General features: G+C 43.1%; 1 protein-coding gene across 3 annotated transcripts in view; it reads right to left on the bottom strand.

The window, feature by feature from the left end:
- The window catches only part of LOC122554156 (serine/threonine-protein kinase N2-like), a 117,494-nt gene that overhangs the window by 35,228 nt on the left and 61,370 nt on the right, over positions 1-20,896 (bottom strand). For all 3 annotated transcript variants that reach the window (XM_087990429.1, XM_043698732.2, XM_087990430.1), the window contains one exon: positions 2,505-2,650. In XM_087990429.1, coding sequence (XP_087846555.1) covers positions 2,505-2,650 — 146 coding nt within the window. The remainder of the gene's footprint in view (positions 1-2,504; positions 2,651-20,896) is intronic.

The raw sequence follows: 20,896 nt of genomic DNA, 5'->3' as shown, positions 1-20,896 counted from the left end.
CAACCCCAGGGCATCAATGTGGACTTCAACAGCTTCATTTCCTCTTCCCCCACCTCATCCTAGTTTCAAACTTCCAGCTCAGCAGTGTCCCCATGACTTGTCCGACCTGCCTAGCTCCTTTTCCACCTATCCACTCCACCCTCTCCTCCCTGACCTATCACCTTCATCTCCTCCCCCACTCACCCATTGTACTCTATGCTACTCTCTCCCCACCCCCACCCTCCCCTAGCTTATCTCTCCACGCTTCAGGCTCACTGCCTTTATTCCTGATCAAGGACTTTTGCCCGAAACGTCGATTTTGAAGCTCCTTGGATGCTGCCTGAACTGCTGTGCTCTTCCAGCATCACTGATCCAGTATATTTGCTGGTCTGCCCAAATGGTGAGAGCACAAAAGGGTAGCATGGTGGCGCAGTGGTTAGCACTGCTGCCTCAGTGCCAGGTACCTGGCTTTGATTCCACCCTCAGGCAATCATCTGCGTGGAACTCCAACTAGAGTCATACAGCAAGGAAACAGACCACTCAGTGCAATAGTCCATGTCGACCGGGTTTCTCAAATAACACTGGTCCTATTTGCCTGCATTTGGCCGATATCTCTCTAAATCTTTCCTATTTATGTACTTAGCCAAATACCTTTCAAATGTTGGAACTGTATCCGCATCTACCACTTTCTCTGGCAGTTCACCCACTGCATGAAAACATTGCCCCTCAGGTCCCTTTCAAATCTTTTTCTCACTGTACAACTATGCCCTCTGGCTTTGAACTCTCCGAAGCTAGGGGAAAAACCTTGGCTATTCACCTTATCTATGTCCCTCATGATTTTAAAAACCTCTTTACAAAAAAAAAGTTAACTGTCCAACTCCTGCGCTCCAGGGAAAAATGTCCCAGCCTATCCAGCTTCTCCTTATAGCTCAAACTCTCCATTCCCAGTTACACCCATGTAAATCCTTTCCAATTTAATAATATTCTTTCTATAGCAAGGGAACCAGAACTACACACAAAACACCAAGGGTGGCCTCAATGCCCTGTAGAGCTGTAACAGTATGTCCCAATTCCTATACAAAATGCTCTCAGCAATAAGGCAAGAGTTCCAAATGTCTTTATCACCTTGTCCACCTGGAATACCACTTTCAAGGAACTATGTACCTGCATCCTTTAGGTCTCTGTTCGACAACACTCCCTGGGGTCCTACCATAACTGTGTTGGTCCGGCTCTGGTTTACCTGACTAAAATGCAACACCTCGCATTTATCTATATTAGACTCCACCTGCCACCCATCAGCCTACTGGCCCAATTGATCAAGATTCTATTTTATTCTGAGGAAACCTTCTTTATAGTCTACTATACCAATGTGGGTGTCATCAGAAAACTTACTAACCATGCCTCCTATATTCACATCCAAATCATTAATATAAATGACAAACATCAGCACTGATCCCTGCAGAACACCGCCTGTCACAAGCCTCCAATCTGAGAAACAACCTACTCTCACCACCTTCTGTCTACTAATATCAAGTCAATTTTATATCCAATTTTATAGCTTGTCCTGGATTACATGTGATCTAACTTTACTGACCAGTCTACCATGCGGAACCTTATCAAATGTGAACAAAAACAAAAATTGCTGGTAAAGGTCATCAGGTCTGGCAGCATGCGTGGAGAGAAATCAGAGTTAACATTGTGATTTGAGTGATCCTTCCTCAGAGCAATTGTACTGACGACTGTGGGTCCTTTTATATCTTTGCTTTCTTTGTTAAATAGTGGACATAGTTTAACTGACTGACCTTTCAGGCCTAACTTCTGTCCTGAAAAGCAGCAGTTACTTAAAAATTCTGCATTCTCACGGCTGTCAAACATCAACTCCACCAAAGCTTAAAATGGGGTAACAATACAAAAAAGTTGGGAAATGCTGCTTAACACCACCTCAGCCCATCAACTTAGCTCCAACCTCACAAGAGCACCCTGCAACCATGAGTTCCCATTAGGGTTTTGATTGATAATAGGGAAACTCATCCAGTTTACCTTAGAGAAGGTATTAATGCCAGTCTGTTTTCAATACAATAGAAAGTGCTTTAGCTGCTTTTGTACTGCACTAAACCCTCATACAAACATGATCTACCAATCTGGGGATCTTGCACAGTTGAATGGGTACCTGAAAATAAGCTTGTTGGGATATACCAAGGCTGGTAAGATCAGTTAAAAATGCCCTCAAGAGAATTTTACCAAATTTATTTTTGATCTGTAGCAAAAACACTGCTTAATACAAAAGGTTGTTTTTTGAAAAAGAACTGCAGAATACAGCATAAGCTGACATTAGCCAAACAAAATGCTCAATTTCCATAATTTTGTTGAAAGGCTAGCATCAAACTTCAGTTCAGGCTCAATTTAAAACAAACAAGACATATTAGCATGCAAATAGACATGTTTTAGTTCAAATAGATTATGTTTGAATATAGATAGTCCTATTGTGCACAATCCTGCAGGTGTATTTTAGCACATTAACCAACCTTGGAGGATCCATTTGAGTACATCTGAATCATATTCTCAGCTCCCAACTTCACTTTCAGCTCAATATCCAATTGCTTCTTCAAGGCAGCGATGCGGCTATTATTTGTAGACTCAGGGTTGGGAGTATCTGGGGTTCGCGGACAATCTGAAATGACAAGATCTTGTATATGAAATTCCATAAATGTATTGTGATGGGCATCAAAATAGTAACTTTGCTATAACTTTTTTCTTAAAATAAAAGTCAACTGTCACAATGTCATCCTTTGGTGTGATACTCTAAGGGAATCTGGTTGGCAAAATGTATTTTTCTACCCTAATGAAAAGAGCAAGGACATACTGCCACTTTCAGCAAAGGAGCAACGTAACTACTCTCCAGGGTGTCCCACATTAATAATATCCATCTCAAAATGAATTTTGAAGAATTTAAACTCCATGACAGCATTCAATGATCCACACTGGACCTGCCTATTTCAGAACCCAAATACATCTATTAAATCAATATGCTTGGGAAAGACTCTGTTGTGGTCTGAGATCCTATCCTTACACAGCTTAAAAGATTGTTGACCAACTCAAATGGTATAAGCAGCAACAAGCACAACACAAAAAGAACAATGTAAAAAGCTGCAATTCTCTGGTGCTTACCCTGTCTCAGGCAAAGTATTTGCAATCCTATATTCTCAGATTACAAAACAACAAAATGAAGGCAATGACTCAAGTGCACGTAACCATCAATAACCATAATATGTACACACACACACACAAAATCACTAAGCACTTGATCTTCTGTACTTCCAAATTGCAAAATCAGCTTGTTTTATTCCACAGAATTTCACTTCATAGATTTAAATAGTAACTAGAGAAGCAAAGATTTTTTAAAAATTCGTTGATAGGATGAGGTATAAGATAATCAAAGGGTTAGATAGGGTGGACAGAGGGAGCCTTTTTCCTCAGATGGTGAAGGCTAACACGAGGGGACATAGCTTTAAATTGAAGAGTAATTGAAGAGTAATAGATTTAGGACAGACATTAGGAGTAGTTCTTCATTCAAAGAGGTGTGAAACAGCCTGCCTGCAAAAGTGGTGGGCTTGCCGATGTTAAGGGCATTTAAATTGACAACGGACATACATATGGATAATAATGGAACAGTGTAGGTTAGATGAGCAGCAGATTATTTTCACAGGTCAGCACAACATGGAGAGCAGAAAGACACGTACTGTGCTGTAACGTCCTTATGTTCTATGGGTGTCATTAACCAGGCCAGCAGTTACTGCCCATCCCCAATTGCCCAGAAGGCAGTAAAGAGTCAACCACATTGCTGCGGGTGTGGAGTCACATGTAGTCCAGATCAGGTAAGGGGGCAGTTTCCTTCCCTAAAAGGATATTAGTGAACCAGATTAGTTTTTACGACAATCAGCAATGGACTCATGGCCAACATTAGACTCAATTCCAGATTTATACTTTTAAAAAATTGAATTCAAATGCCAACATCTGCCATAGCGGGATTCGATCCCTAGTCCCCAAAACGCTGTCTGGCTCTCTAGATTAAAAGTCCAGCAATACCACCATTAGCTGGTCAGCAAATGTTCAATGACTGAAAAATAGCAGCCTGAAGTTCAAATCTTGGCATAGGAAAAAGGTGAACTAACGAAATACAAAATATAATAAGAGGTCTTTCAAAAGGTGTCATACTAAAATGGTCAGTATGCAAGTGACTGTCTGCACATAGCTTTCAAATCTCCATGATAGCTCATTTGCTTGTGATCAAATAGATCATTGACTCAGATGTGTATTTCTCAATGTAAATAAAGGCAAGTCGGAAAAGGGGGCAATGATTTGGTATTTTAACAATTACTTATTCATCCTTTTTCTAACAAAAGGGACTGTTGCTTTAGGATACCATACCCTTTGATCTTGAGCACCGTCATTTGTCTGTGGAACAATCAATGGTTTGTGGTTACTATTGCTCACTGGTCCTTGGCAACCCCATACCCCTGATACATATGATTGGATCAAGTACAATTAGATAGTGGCTTCTACCAAGTTTCCTTGAGCTATTCAAAAAAAAAATCTTTAAATGTTGGAAACAGAAGGATCAATATTTTCTAATTATAAAGCCGGGGTTGTTCACAACAACTTTATATAGTACTTGAATAAAATATTCCAAGGGCTCCACAAAGAAAGAAATAAAACAAAATTACATCTTGTTATGGAAGGAGGTAAGAAAGCTGATCAAAAGTTTAGCCAAAGTAGTATTAAGGAAAGATGGTGTGGTTTCAGATCTAATGTTGTAATGATTAAATCAGCTTTATTCATTAACCAGATGGACACAGATAGCTTGTGGGATTGTTGAAGTACCTATTCGAGATGGCTCAGGGAATCCCTGATGAACTCTACCTGTAGCCTCTCTTAATTTGTCCCACAGATCGTACTCTGTGGTAGTCTGGAATACAAGACTTTTACAGACAGTTTAGTTTAAATTATTACCTTGATTTATCAATGGAATCAATGTTACACTATAACATAGACACCTACAAGCTAGGCTTCAGCTAAGGTTCTAAAACCATTCCTGAAGAAGGGCTTATGCCCGAAACGTCGATTCTCCTGTTCCTTTGATGCTGCCTGACCTGCTGCGCTTTTCCAGCAACACATTTTAAGCTCTGATCTCCAGCATCTGCAGTCCTCACTTTCTCCTTCTAAAACCATTTGCTGAGTAGCATGCCAGCTCTTACCCCGAAGAGCTCTCTTAGAGTACTCTCCTTATTGCTGCAAACAAACTGTCTTTTATACAGAATTTGGTATTAAAATTACAAAAACGCCACATGTCCTTAATCAGATAAGCGGCAGTAAAATGGCAAAAAAGGTTGCAGAGGAAGAGAAACTCATTGACAGGTCTGAGTACGCTTGACTAATTAAGCTACACGCACGTCAAAGTGGGAAATCTTGATCCAGCCAGGCCAAATGGTCAAATTGCTTTGGCTCGTACATCATAATGAGAGACTAGTAAAAAGATCATGAGGTAACCTTGCGCAGCTAACATGTTCAGTATCACTGTCTGACAAAATGGCTTTTTCCTTTTAAAATAATCTTTGTTTCCCAGAATGCAAATTAAGTTCATAACATTCCCGAATCCCGAGCTCCCGGGAACAACACAAACATTCAATCCATGTCAAGACAGTGTTCACTCAAACCAGACTATAAAGGGTTAATTCTCCACCAGCTTCCGTCTTCTCTCTCTCTCTGGTGTCCCTTGAACCTTTATAATCAACGAATGTAATTTACACAAGAATATTTCCTCTCTTGCTCACCTCTCTCGCTCACACAAACATCTTTTTCCTAGCCTGTAAAGGTAATGAGACATTCACATTCCAGCACAGACAAGGATGAGGGAACTGAGCTTCATAAGTTCAAATCTGCTCAGTGTAGTATTAATGAAAATGTATCAGGATTGTTCTATTATGTATATTCCACTCAGCTTATTAAATTACAAGTTCTTTTCCTATTGAGTATGAGTTTCATTAAGTGTCTTCAATATAAACTATCCGACATCCTACTGTGAAATATGCGCACCTCCAGCCTCCATGGAGAGAAGGAACTACTGCCACGTATTCCACAAGTGAACAAATATTATCACCTTATTTACACCAATCCACTGACACTAAGAACAGGCATCCCCAATTCTTCTGAACAAGCAATTTCCCGCATTCTCTGCAGCAAATGTGTCACATCTTAGGCTACACGCTTTCTCAGGACTGGAAAAGAGAAATAGACAGGAGGCAGAGCAAAGATGGATTTTAAAAAATGGATATTACTTAACCACGAGCCGACACAGGTCAAAAAGCACAAGCATGATGGGCATTTGAAATCTGGTGCAGGTTAGGACACAGGCAAGTATGTCAAGCTCAAAGGATAGAATTTGGGAGGCCGGCAAGAAGTATAAAAGGTAACAAAAACATGGATGAGAACTTCAGCAGCAGAGGAACTGGAAGGGACGGAGTGGGGTGATGTTTAAGTAGTAAAAGTAAGCCTTCTTGATAAAAGCAAATTTGTGGTCAAAAGCTGATTTTGGGATCAATTATGGCACAGAAATAGCAACATTATGGTTCAGTCTCAGCTTGTTATCAGGGAGAAGATATCATCAGTGGTGAAGGAGTGGAATTTGTAGTAATAACCAAAGACGTACAGTATTGGTTATAGGACAATTTAGAAATAATAGACTGGGACAAGAGAGATGGTTGAGCTGGACGTCACCTCAATATACATGGTAATTGATGTGCTTTGGAAACATTGCCAAAGGGCAGCATGTACAGAGAAACAGGAAGGCTCCAAAAGATAGATTCCTTCGGACACCAAAGGGCAACTGCGCAGGAACAGAAAGAGAAACTATTGGTGGCAATTCTCTGGCTATGATTCAACAGGTAAGACTGAATACAAACTGATCGTCCCTCTCACTTGGACAATACTGAAACAGGATTGTGGAGCACCTATGTGGAGCATCATTGTGTCAAAGGTTGCAGACTAAAGAATGACAAGTGAGGGGAGAGTCACACAGGATTCCATTTGGGACTTTGAGTCATTTTAATATATTGGGAGTGGTGGAAATATTGGAAGGTTTCAATTAGAATTACAAAAAAAATCTAGGAAATGATTTGAGGGGCAGAAACATTCAAATACTTGAGAAGAAAAGTGAGTTGAAGATGGGCTGATAATTTGAAAGGAAGTAGGATGTCAAGGGTTTTTTTTGGGCACTGCTGCCTCACAGCATCAGGATCCCAGGTTCGATTCCTGCCTCGGGCGACTGTGTGTGGAGTTTGCACATTCTCCTAGTGTCTGTTTGGGTTTCCTCTGGGGTGCTCCGGTTTCCTCCCACAGTTCAAAGATGTGCAGGTCAGGCGAATTGGCCAAGCTAAATTGCCCATAGTGTTAGGTGCATTAGTCAGAGGGAAAGAGACTCTGGACGAGTTACTCTTAGCAAGGTCGGTGTGGACTTGTGAAGGGGAAAAGAATCAAAAGTCATGTAGTTTGGGAGCCAACAGAAGTCAGCTAGTTAGTAATAGGAATAGGATTGAACAAAGGAGGAGGTGGGGACCCATGGATAAAGTTTGTGAGAAGATTTGTAGCTCGGGTGCTCGTTGTTGTGGTTCTGTTCGCCGAGCTAGGAATTTGTGTTGCAGACGTTTCATCCCCTGTCTAGGTGACATCCTCAACGTTTGGGAGCCTCCTGTGAAGCACATCTGTGATGTTTCCTCCGGCATTTATAGTGGTTTGTTTCTGCCACTTCCGGTTGTCAGTTCCAGCTGTCCGCTGCAGTGGCCGGTATATTGGGTCCAGGTCGATGTGTTTGTTGATGGCACTCATTCACAGATTCTATGCCTCTAGGAATTCCCTGGCTGTTCTGTTTGGCTTGTCCTATAATAGTAGTCGAACTCATGTTGCCTGTCATCTGTGTGATTTGCTACTGAGGATAGCTGGTCATCAGAAATATACACATAGACAAGGAAGAAACTATGGTCTCATTCAATGTAATGGCACTGTTCACCTCTATTGACAAAACCCTAGCCAGAGAAACAATAGCCAGCCTGTTGGACATACAGAACAGACAATAAGACGGGGAACCTATCAACAAAGACTGCAAAAACTACTGGACCTGTGCCTCACAACACACTTCACATTCAACATCCAAATATACGAACAAATCAACGGCATACCCATGGGCTCACCCATCTCTGGACTCAGCAGAAGCAGTAATGCAAAGATTAGAACAAACAGTCTTACCGCAAATTCAACCCAAACTCTGGGTCAGGTATGTGGATGACACCTTTGTAACCATTAAAAACACAGAAATAGAAAACACACACCGGATCATCAACGCCACACTCACAGGAATCCGATTCACTAGAGGGGAAGAAAAGGACAACCAACTCCCATTCCTAGACGTGATGGTACAGAGAACACCAAACGGAGATTTCACCACAAAGGTATACAGGAAAGCCACACACACAGACCAAGTCCTGAACTACGAAAGCAACCACCCCAACACACATAAAAGAAGTTGCATCAAGACACTGTTCAAAAAGGGCCACAACACACTGCAGCACACCAGAACTGCAAAAAGAGGAAGAACACCTCTACAAAGTATTCGCCAAAAACGGATACCCCCGCAATTTCATCAACAGATGCCTAGGGGAAAGACAACGGAATGAGGACATGCCACAACACCATACATCAAGAACATTTCTGAACTGACAGCCAGACTACTACAACTACTAGGACTCATAACAGCACACAAACCAACAGCCACTCTCAGACAACTCACCAGGACAAAAGGACCCGATACCCAGCATGAGCAAAACCAACGTAGTGTACAAAATTCCATGTAAGGATTGCACAAAACACTACATACGACAAACCAGAAGACAGTTAACGGTCTGCATCCATGAACACCAACTAGCCACGAAACAACACGACCAGCTATCCTTAGTAGCAAATCACGCAGATGACAGGCAACATGGGTTTGACTGGGACAACACTACTATTATAGGACAAGCCAAATAGAGAACAGCCAGGGAATTCCTAGAGGCATGGCACTCATCCACAGATTCTATCAACAAACACATCGACCTGGACCCAACGTACCGGCCACTGCAGTGGAAGCTGGAACTGACAACCGGAAGCGGCAGAGACAAACCACTATAAATGCCGGAGGAAACAACACAGAAGCGCTTCACAGGAGGCTCCCGAGCACCGAGGATGTCATCTAGACAGGGGACGAAACGTCTGCAACACAAATTCCCAGCTCGGCGAACAGAACCACAACCAATGGATAAGGTAAACACTGAGAAGGCATGAGGAGAGATGGGCAAAATGCAGGAAGAGAAAAAAAATATAAATTCAGGACTAAAAAGAAGGACAAGCCTTTCAGGAAGTTCATCAATACACATTATTTAAGAGCAGAAATAGACCGTTTGGCCCTTTAAGCCTGCTCGGTCATTCAAGATGATCGTGGCGGAGCTGGTTATGGTCTCAAGGCCACTTGGTCATCTGCTTCCATAGCCCTAGACTCCATTGTCTGTCAAAGGTCAGCAACCAGTGATTTGAGAAAGAAAATTCCATTGACCAACCATCTCATTGTTTTGAAAGGAAATCTACTTTTGTTATTAAAACTGTGGTCCTTAGTTCTAACCTTTTCAAGAAGAAACACCCTCTCTATATCTGCCCTGACGTAATTTCATGCTCTTGTATATTTCAAGATGATCAAACCTCATTCTAATTTCAAAAAAAAAGAGTATACACCCCAGCCCAGTGAACTTAGGGAAAGGGAATAAAGTGGCAGAGGAGCTAACCTGAATCTCCAACCTGGTGACAAAGAAACTCCTATGCAAAGTATATCCAAATGCAGTTAGATATAGGTATATTAACGTTCCACATAAGAAAATAGGATCAGGATCATTGAGTCACTTAAGCCTGATTCAAAGATCCCAACCAAACAAGATATTAAATTAGATCAGTATCTCAAATGCATTTGCCCCTCAGCATTATTACCGTTTTAATTCAAAAGTCTATTCCGAGCTTGAGCATTTCAAATGATCCAGTATCAACAGCTTTTTTGGGGAATGTTTCAGATTTCCATCGCTTTGTATGAGAAAAATGTGATTCCCAATTTCACATGGATCACTCAGGTCTAAATTTGAGATTCTAACTCATCATTCTGAACTCTACAGGGGGAACTATTGCTGCAACTTCCCAATGAGCTGCTTTATTTTTAAAACATAATTAGATTCCATCACCTTTCTCAACTCATAAGTAATATGAAGTTTCTGCAACATGTCTCAAACTTACTCTTCAAAACAACACTGACGTTTAATAAGTCTGCACAGCATTCCTTCAAAACCCAATGTTATCTTTTTGAAATTTGTGCTCAAAACTGTAGATATGATCTGACCAAAGATGTGATTAACTGAAGCATAGTTAACTTGTGCATTCCAAAGTCTCAGAGATAAAGGCCAATATTCTATCAGCCTTTTTAGGTACAAAAAAAAACCCACCATGGACACTAAAATATATCTGCTCACCTTCACAATTAACATTCTAATTTATCTTCCTTTGATTCATGTAGACGATCTCACTCACCGACATGGAAATCCACCTCCCACAATTCTGACCACTATGACTTTTAATGACCATAGTAGAGTGTGGGGTGCTGGAAAGACAAAGCAGGTCAGGCAGCACCCGAGAAGGAGAACCGACGTTACGGGCATAAGCCCTTCATCAGGAATGAGCATGGCCTCTTTCTTTAAAGATTGCAATTTCCCCTTCCCCTCCCACATGGTTGACGATGCCCTCCAGCATATCTCCTCCACTTTCCACACCTCCACTATTGAACCTCCACCCCTCCCAACGCAACAAGGATGGAACCCCCTTCCCCACCCCCGTCCTCACCTTCCACCCCACCAACCTTAGTGTACTTTCCAAATAGACCCCACCATTACGGACATATTTTGCTCCGCACCCCTATCAGTCTTCTGGAGAGACCATTCCCTCCGTACCTCCCTCATCAGATGCACGCCCCACCAGCCCACACCCCACTCCCAGCAGCTTACCCTGCCACAGCAAGAACAGCAAAACCTGCACCCACACCTCCCTCCCCCACCCTCCTCCCCTCTGTCTAAGGCCCCAAAAGGATCCTTCCACATCAGACAGAAATTTACCTGTATCAGTTTACCAATGACATCTACTGTACCCACTGCACGCAATGTGGCCTCCTCTACAAGGAGACAGGTCGCCAACTTGTGGGTCATCTCTGGGACACCTGTCCCAACCAACCCCACCACCCTGTGGCCGAACACTTCAACTCCCCCTTCCACTCCACCAAAGACATGCAGATCTTGGAGGGCCTCCTCCATCGCCAAACCCTTACCACCCGACGCCTGGAGGAAGAACGCCTCATTTTCTGCCTTGGGACCCTGCAACCACACAGATAAATGTGGATTTCGCCAGTTTCCTCTCCTCCCCACACATTATCCCAGTCCCAAGCCTCCAAATCGGCACTGCCCTCTTGACCTGTCTATCACTTTTCCCATCTATCCATTCCACCCTATCACCTTCTCCCCCATCTCATTTCTGATGAAGGGCTTATACCAGAAACATTGATTCTCCTGTTCCTCAGATGCTGCCTGACTGGTTGTGTCTTTCCAGCACCACACTCTCGACTGATTTCCGGCATCTGAAGCCCTGTTTCTCCTTTTTATGACCATAACCTTCCTACACAAATTACTGTGCCTTATAATCTGGTGCAGTCTGTAAACGTGGATAATACACTTGTCTATTTTTCAATCCAAACCAACAACATATAGAGAAGTTCAGAGCACATAGCACAGGGCAACAGAACACTTGCCACATGTTGACAAACAGAATGTTTCCTTCAGCAAGAAGCTTGTCATTTTCTGACTGACCATTAATCACATTTGGATCTTCCTTTAACCTCTTTTTTCAAAGAGTTCCTTCATTAAGGAATGATCAAATATATCAAGGTCTAAACTCAGGAAGTCGGTCATAGCAGCACAGCAAAAGGACATTTGGCCGATCAAGTACTTGTCACCTGCTAAGTTTATTTCCCTCAAATGCCCATCCAATTTCCTTTTGAAATCTTTACTCATCTTCACTTCTACAACCCTTTTAGGCAGCAAGTTCCAGCTCTTTGCTGCTCATTGCATTTAAAAAAAAATCTTCCTCACATCCCCCTCTCTCTTACCTAAATACACAGAATATGGATTCCCCTAGTCCATGTACAATAGCCTCATGGAAACAGTTATTTCCCCAGTCTACATTACTTAACACTGCCTTGGTGCTGTACACCTCCCAACAAATCTCCCCTCAATCATCTTTGGACCATAAAGAATACCACAAGTTTCTCCAATATAATCCTCAGCTGTATTTCCCGATCACTAGAACCATTCTGATACTAAGCCGTACAGAGAAGTTCCCTTATCATTGAAAACATTGTAAATTTCTTCTGTACCCTTCCTGGGGCATTCACATCCTTCCTAAAAACGTGGTGAACAGAACTAGATCCAATTCATAATTTTGGGCTACATTTAGCACTACATCCCTGCTTTTTACACAAACCTCCCATGTTTTGCTAACTGCTTTCTCAAAATATTCTGTAATGTTCAAAAACAAAAACGTATGCACTTGAACCAACCAGGTCCTTCTATCCCTGCACTCTTCAGAGCAGCACTACATTTGAAGACAATTACTGCAAGACTTAAATCTTTCAGGTTCCTGCATAAACTTTACTTATGTATATTTCTGCAGCTTGATTAACCTTACTGAAATTCCTTCTGACAACACACTACTCCCTCCCATCCCAAAACCTGTCCAATTTTCCCCATCTTTGCAAAACAACCTATAACTCTGAACATTTAGGTCTCAATCATTCACAGCTTGGTTAAGTCTTTATGACCATAACATTATGCCATTTAAGCTGAAATTGAACTTGTCCCTACCAGTTTAAATCTTTCTCCATTCTCTGATTAATTTTCTTGTAAGTGAAGTAATTTTTTTTTCCAGTTTAATATTTCTTTGGCCACAGGAATCTCAAAACTTCCAGACAAAGGTTATCAATTTGGGTCAGTGTATGGCACTGCAAGTAACAAAAGATAACTATAAAAGGAGGCAGAACCTCCATGAGAATTCAATACCACATACATAACACTAAACTGATTAACCCAATTGATATTCATCGAAATTGGACAGTCGCAAGATCACATTCTCAAGGAGAAATGGTGAATATATGAAATGGCAGCTTTTCATCTGGGCATACACACACACACACACACACACACACACACACACACACACACACACACACACAGTCTTGAAGATGGTATGCACCTGACAGCTTTAGGCAGTGACACTCATTGATAAAACCATACACAGGTAAACAGATTAACAATGCAGGAGGCTATTCATTATGTCATTACTGAGTTGGCTCTCTGCAAGAACAAATACCTAGTACCACTCACCAATATCTCCCCTGATGCTCTGCAAATGTTTCCTCTTCAGATGATCCAAGCCATATTTACAAGCCACAGTTTAATATACCTCCACAATGCTCAAAATAAACAAAACCCTCATAATAAAAGGCTGTCTGCTCTGATATAAATGCCACCCTTCCCCAAAAAACCCAAACCCATTACATTTCTTATAGAGGTGGGAGAGGTGCCACCTGAGCTCTTGGACCTTTACGTTGTTCATTGGAGTTGGGAGACTATTCCCTCAAAAGCATGAGCAGACTGAGTAACAGGAGGTGAGAATGTGTATAGGGCATGAACAGGTAGGGAAAGAGTTAAGTTTTGAGAAACAAGAGGTTCAGCTAAGCATAACTCAGATCAGATAAGAACTTGCAGTAAACAATGAGGTGCTGGAATCAAGGGTAGTTGGTTAACAAGGTGGAAAAACATTCATTATGTAAAGCCATTTAGCAATATTGCAAGCATTCAGTATGTAAGGTCAGTTTAACAAGGTGAAAAGTATTCATTATGTGAAGCCAGTTCTTCATTGTGTAACAGCAGATGGCTTGATCTTTACTATTGACACTTGCTCCTTCTAACGGTCACCCAATCAATATGTATGCTGCCTTATCTGGACGCTCCTCCCTGTAAAATGACTGTATAATTCATTAAGAAATTGCTCTTCCAGAAGACAGAGAATTCATGTCTCTGTGCACATGGGTGATCGTTCTCCCTCCCTCCAGGGCACGGAATAAAGATGCAGGAGGCAAAACTATACTGTATCTCAGTGTTTTGCTTCGACTGAGGCAGGAACGAGATGACGCAGGTAGCTTTTATTTATTGTAAGTTAGCTCGTGGAGTTGAAGGTTCAAGCTCAGTGAGCTAACTTATAGACTTATCAAGGAGGAGAAAGTGAGGTCTGCAGATGCTGGAGATCAGAGCTGAAAATGTGTTGCTGGAGAAGCGCAGCAGGTCAGGCAGCATCCAGGGAACAGGAGAATCGACGTTTCGGGCATAGGCCCTTCTTCAGGAATGAGGAAAGTTTGTCCAGCAGGCTAAGATAAAAGGTAGGGAGGAGGGACTTGGGGGAGGGGTGTCGGAAATGTGATAGGTGGAAAGAGGTCAAGGTGAGGGTGATAGGTCAGACTGGGGTGGGGGCAGAGAGGTCAGGAAGAAGATTGCAGGTTAGGAAGGCGGTGCTGAATTCGATGGATTTGACTGAGACAAGGTGGGGGGAGGGGAAATGAGGAAACTGGTGAAATCAGAGTTCATCCCTTGTGGTTGGAGGGTTCCTAGGCGGAAGATGAGGTGCTCTTCCTCCAACCGTCGTGTTGTTGTGGTCTGGCGATGGAGGAGTCCAAAGACGTGCATATCCTTGGTGGAGTGGGAGGGGGAGTTGAAATGTTGAGCCACAGGGTGGTTGGTCCGGGTGTCCCAGAGGTGTTCTCTGAAACGCTCCGCAAGTAGGCGGCCTGTCTCCCCAATATAGCGGAGGCCACATCGGGTGCAGCGGATGCAATAGATGATGTGTGTGGAGGTGCAGGTGAATCTGTGGCAGATATGGAAGTTTCCTTTGGGGCCTTGGAGGGAGGTGAGGGCGCAAATCTTGCACCTCCTGCGGTTGCAGGGGAAGGTGCCGGGGAGTGGAGGTTGGGTTGGTGGGGGGTGTGGATCTGACGAGGGAGTCACGGAGGGAGTGGTCTTTACGGAATACTGATAGGGGAGGGGAGGGAAATATATCCTTGGTGGTGGGGTCCGTTTGGAGGTGGCGGATATGACGGCGGATGATGCGCTGTACATGGAGATTGGTGGGGTGGTAGGTGAGGACCAGTGGGGTTCTGTCCTGGTGGTGGTTGGAGGGGCGGGACTCAAGGGCGGAGGAGTGGGAAGTGGAAGAGATGCGGTGGAGGGCATCGTCGACCACGTCGGGGGGGAAATTGCGGTCCTTGAAGAAGGAGGCCATCTGGGTTGTACGTTTTTGGAACTGGTCCTCCTGGGAGCAGATGCGGCGGAGACGAAGGAATTGGGAGAATGGGATGGCGTTTTTACAGGGGGCAGGGTGGGAGGAGGTGTAGTCCAGGTAGCTGTGGGAGTCGGTCGGTTTGTAGTAGATGTCCGTGTTGATTCGGTCGCCTGAGATAGAAATAGAAAGGTCGAGGAAGGGGAGGGAGGAATCTGAGACTGTCCAGGTGAATTTGAGGTCGGGGTGGAAGGTGTTGGTGAAGTGGATGAACTGTTCAACCTCCTCGTGGGAGCACGAGGCGGCGCCGATACAGTCATCGATGTAGCGGAGGAAAAGGTGGGGGGTGGGGCCAGTGTAGTTGCGGAAGATGGACTGTTCCACATATCCTACGAAGAGGCAGGCATAGCTGGGGCCCATGCGGGTGCCCATGGCTACTCCTTTCGTTTGGAGGAAGTGGGAGGATTATAGACTTATCAACCTGAGCTACAAAATCTTCTCAAAAATCACTAGCGTTTTTAAAAAAAAAGTGGGAACAGAACTTCATTACTAAATTAATGCAACGAATAGGGAATACCTTCCAATGAGTTGTTAGGCATACAAGATATGACTTAAACCTCTCAGGTTGTTTCATCCTTCCATACATTCCTGCAGCTTGATTACCCTTACTGAAATTCCTTTTCTAATATAAAAGAGTTTAACAGGAGTGCTGTTCCCACCCAGCCCAACAAATGCCTAATTTTCCCCACCTTTGCAAAAGAACCTATAACCCTGAACATTCAGATCTCAATCATTCCCAGCTTGGTTAAGTCTCTATGCCTATAACATCAAGCCATGTAAGCTGAAGTTGATCAAGGTTTAACGAATTAGACAAAAAACGGCAGCAAAGGGCACCAACACTGCTACTGGAAAAGTCACCCGTGGCTTACCTATTAATTAAACAAGTCATCACTTTCATAAAGCTTTTGGAAAAGTGCCTCATAAAAATGGGACACTGAGCTGGGAGAACTGCAGAGTGCATCAGAAAGTGCAGAAACTGAGCAACTAAATGATAATGTGAACATTTACATGCACTCAAAAGTGGAGAATCAGATCTCTAAGACAATTACTTGGGTCACATTAGAGCTCAACCATTCACACTGTTTCTCTTTTCACAAGTGATGACAAATCTGAATATTTCCAGCACTTTGTTGTTACACAAGTACCTAGATTTTATTTAAAACCTGTGACATTATTTCTGAGTAGTCCTTGTTAATCTTGATTAACAGTTTAGTTTTGGAGAGCTTGCTTTGAGCAGTAAATGGAAAAAGAGTGGCAGTCCAACTTAAAATGTACATTAAAGCATCTGTTAACGAGTAAGCACAGGGTATTTTACTTTTGAAAACGAAGTTCGAATAGAGCAGCAGCTAGGACCTGTAGCCTACAGTTCTTGTGCCATGCTGATCTATATTTGCATGCCTGATTTGGAGATGCTGATATTGAACTGGGGTGTACAAGTTAAAAATCACACAACACCAGGTTATAGTCCAAGTGCTTCCAAATAAACCTGTTGGACTGTAAACTGGCACAGAGAGATTTTAAACTTTATATTTGCAGCTTAAACACATGCTGAGAGTTTCTGACCTGATGGTAGAAAGGTTCAGTGCAAAGCACAGAGACAGGAAAGTCGCCTGGACCACAGGATCCAGAATGTGGTCAGCTGATAGCAAAATAGATGGAGAGGAAATGGGCAGACACCCAGAAGGAAGCTGAAGGCAGTGCCAGGAATGTGTCAAGTCAATGGCACTCAGTTGGACATTTAGCAATGAATACAGACGAGGGTGATGATGACGACAACAAAGACATGACAAAAGTAGTAGTCTGAAAATAACAAAAAGTGTAGCATACATGCTAAGAAAGAGTTAAAATGTTAATACAGGAGACAAAGCGCGAGCGAGAGTGCAAGCAGCTACACAGCGCATTCGCCTGCTGTATTTGCCTAATTCAGGATATGCTGCGAGAGGGTAGGTTTCAGTCGTGAGGAACACTGGGACCAATTTAGATGAACATGTTACACAGTAAAGAACAAAACAACATTACAGCACAGTACAGGCCCTTCAACCCTCGATGGTTACACAGATCGGTGCAACAATCTGAAGCCCATCTAACCTACACTATCTCATTTTCATCCATATGTTTATCCAATGACCATTTAAGTGCCCTTTAAGTTGGTGAGTCTATGACTGTTGCAGGCAGGCCATTCCATGCCCTTACTACTGTAAGTAAAAAAAATTAGCTCTGACATCTGTCCTAGATCTATCACCCCACAGTTTAAACTAGCCATCACCATCGGAGGAAAAAAGCTCTCACTGTCTACCCTATCTAACCCTCTGATTATCTTGTATGTCTCAATTAAGTCACCTCTCAAAATTCTAAAGGAAACAGTCTCAAGTTCCTCAGCTTTTTCACATAAGACCTTCCCTCCATACCAGGCAATATACTAATAAATCTCCACTGAACCCTTTCCTAAGCTTCCACATCCTTCATATAATGTGCTGACCAGAATTGTACGCAACACCAAGTGCAGCCACACCAGAATTTTGTACGGCTGCAACATGACCTCATGGTTCCAAAATTCAATCCCTCTGCCAACAAAAGCTAACACATCATATGCCCTTTTATCAACCCCATCAACGTGGGTGACAACTTTCAGGGATTTATGTACACGGACACAGATCTCTCTGCTCATCAGCACTGCCAAGAATCTTACCATTAGCCCAGTACTCTGCATTACTGTTACTTCTTCCAAATTGAATCACTTTGCACTTTTCTGCATTAACTCTATTTACCACCTCAGCCCAGCTCTGCAGCTTATCAATGTCCCACTGTAACCTGCAACCTCCTTCAGCACTGTCCACAACTCCACCAACCTTAGCGTCATTTGCAAATTTACAAAAGCTATCCTTCCATGCCCTCATCCAGGTCATTTATAAAAATGGCAAACAGCAGTGGGCCCAAAACCGATCCTTGCCGTACACCACTAGTAACTGAATCCAGGATAAACACTTTCCATCAACCACCGTCCTCTGTCTTCTTTCAGCTAGCCAATTTCTGATCCAAACTGCTAAATCACCCTCAATCCCATGCCTCTGTATTTTGTGCAATAGCCTTCCATGACAACCTTATCAAGCACATCCATATACAGACATCAACCACTTTATCCTCATCCATCTGTTTAGTTACCTTCTCAAAAGAACTCAATAAAAGGTTCGTGAGGCACAACCTACCCTTCATAAAACAGTGCTGACTATCTCTAATCAACTTATTCCTCTTGATTATAGGGCGTCACGGTGGCAGTGGTTAGCACTGCTGCCTCACAGCGCCAGAGACCCTGGTTCAATTCCCGACTCAGGCGACTGACTGTGTGGAGTTTGCACATTCTCCCTGTGTCTGCATGGGTTTCCTCCGGGTGCTCCGGTTTCCTCCCACAGTCCAAAGATGTGCAGGTCAAGTGAATTGGCCATGCTAAATTGCCCGTAGTGTTAGGTAATAAGGGGTAAATGTAGGGGTATGGGTGGGTGGCGGGTCAGTGTGGACTTGTTGGACCGAAGGGCCTGTTTCCACACTAAGTAATCTAATCTAATTATAAATTTTCTCTCAAGCGTTTCTAACCCTTTACCCACAACTGAATGGTCAATGGCTCAATGGTCTATAATTAACAGGGTTGGCTCTACTTCCCTTCTTGAACAAGGGAGCAAAATTTGCTATCCTCCTGTCTTCTGTTAAAAATCATACAACACCAGGGTATAGTCCAACAGGTTTAATTGGAAGCACTAGCTTTCGGAGTGCCGCTCCTTCAACAGGTGGTTGTGTTTCGGAGCGGTGCTCTGAAAGCTAGTGCTTCCAATTAAACCTGTTGGACTATAACCTGGTGTTGTGAGATTTTTAAACTTAATACACCCCAGTCTAACACCAGCATCTCCAAATCATGACTCCTGTCTTCTGGCACTATTCCTGTAAACAATGACAACATAAAGATCAAAGCCAAAAAACTCTACAGTATCCTCCCTGGCTTCCCAGAGATTCCTAGGATAAATCACATCTGGCACATGGGACTTATCTATTTTCACACTTTCCAGAGTTGCTAACACCTCTTTGTGAACCTCAGTCCTGTCTAGTCTAGTAGCCTGTACCTCAGCATTCTCCTCGACATTATCTTTTTCCAGTGTGAATACCGATGAAAAATATTCATTTAGCACTTCTATCTCTTCGAACTCCACACATAACTTCCCACCATTATCCTTGATTGACTAGAGTAAGATTAGGGCCATTCTTTTCTTCCTGACATACCTACAGAATCTAGAAAAACCCTAAAGCTTTCTATCTGCCAATGACTTCTCATGACCCCTCCTGGCTCTTCGTTCTCTCTTTAGGTTTTTCTTGGCTAGCTTGTAACTCAAGCACCCTGAGCCTTCACTTGAGGGAAATCAGGAGGGCAAAAAGAGGACATGAGATAGCTTTGGCAAAGAGAGTTAAGGAGAATCCAATGGGTTTTTACAAATACATTATGGACAAAAGGGGAACCAGGGAAAGAAAATAGGGCCCCTCAAAGATCAGCAAGGCAGCCTTTGTGTGGAGCCGCAGAAAATAGGGGAGATACTAACTGAGTATTTTGCATCAGTATTTACTGTGGAAAAGATATGGAAGCTGTAGACAGTAGGGAAATAGATGGTGACATCTTGCAAAATGTCCATATTACAAGAGGAGGAAGTGCTGGATGTCTTGAAACAGGTAAAAGGTGAATAAATCCCCAGCACCTGATCAGAGAACTCTGTGGGAAGCTAGAGAAGTGATTACTGGGCCTCGTGCTGAGATATTTGTATCATTAATAGTCACAGGTGAGATGCCGGAAGACTGGAGGTTGGTAAACATGGTGCCACTGTTTAAGAAGGGTGGTAAGGACAAACCAGGGAACTATAGACCAGTGAGCCTGACCTCGGTGGTGGTCAAGTTGTTGGAGGGAATCCGGAGGTGAAAATGTGTTGCTGGAAAAGCGCAGCAGGTCAGGCAGCATCCAAGGAGCAGGAGAATCGACGCTTCAAGCATGAGCCCTTCTTCAGGAATCCCGAGGGACAGGATGTATACGCAATTGGAAAGGCAAAGACTGATTAGGGATAGTCAACATGGCTTTGTGCGTAGGAAATCATGTCTCAAACTTGATTGAGCTTTTTGAAGTAACAAAGAGGACTGAGGAGGTCAGAGCAGTACATGTGATCTATATGGACTTCAGTAAGGTGTTCGACAAGGTTCCCCATGGGAGACTGATTAGCAAGGTTAGATCTCATGGAATACAGGGAGAACTAGCCATTTGGATACAGAACTGGCTCAAAGGTAGAAGAAGAGGGTGGTGGTGGAGGGTTGTTTTTCAGACTGGAGACCTGTG

Source organism: Chiloscyllium plagiosum, unplaced genomic scaffold, assembly GCF_037043375.1.
Source record: "Chiloscyllium plagiosum isolate Xiang-an unplaced genomic scaffold, Cpla_swu_hap1 HiC_scaffold_9, whole genome shotgun sequence".
NCBI lineage: Eukaryota > Metazoa > Chordata > Chondrichthyes > Orectolobiformes > Hemiscylliidae > Chiloscyllium > Chiloscyllium plagiosum.
The sequence above is the reverse complement of the archived record's forward strand: the minus strand, read 5'-3'. Positions and strand labels throughout refer to the sequence as shown.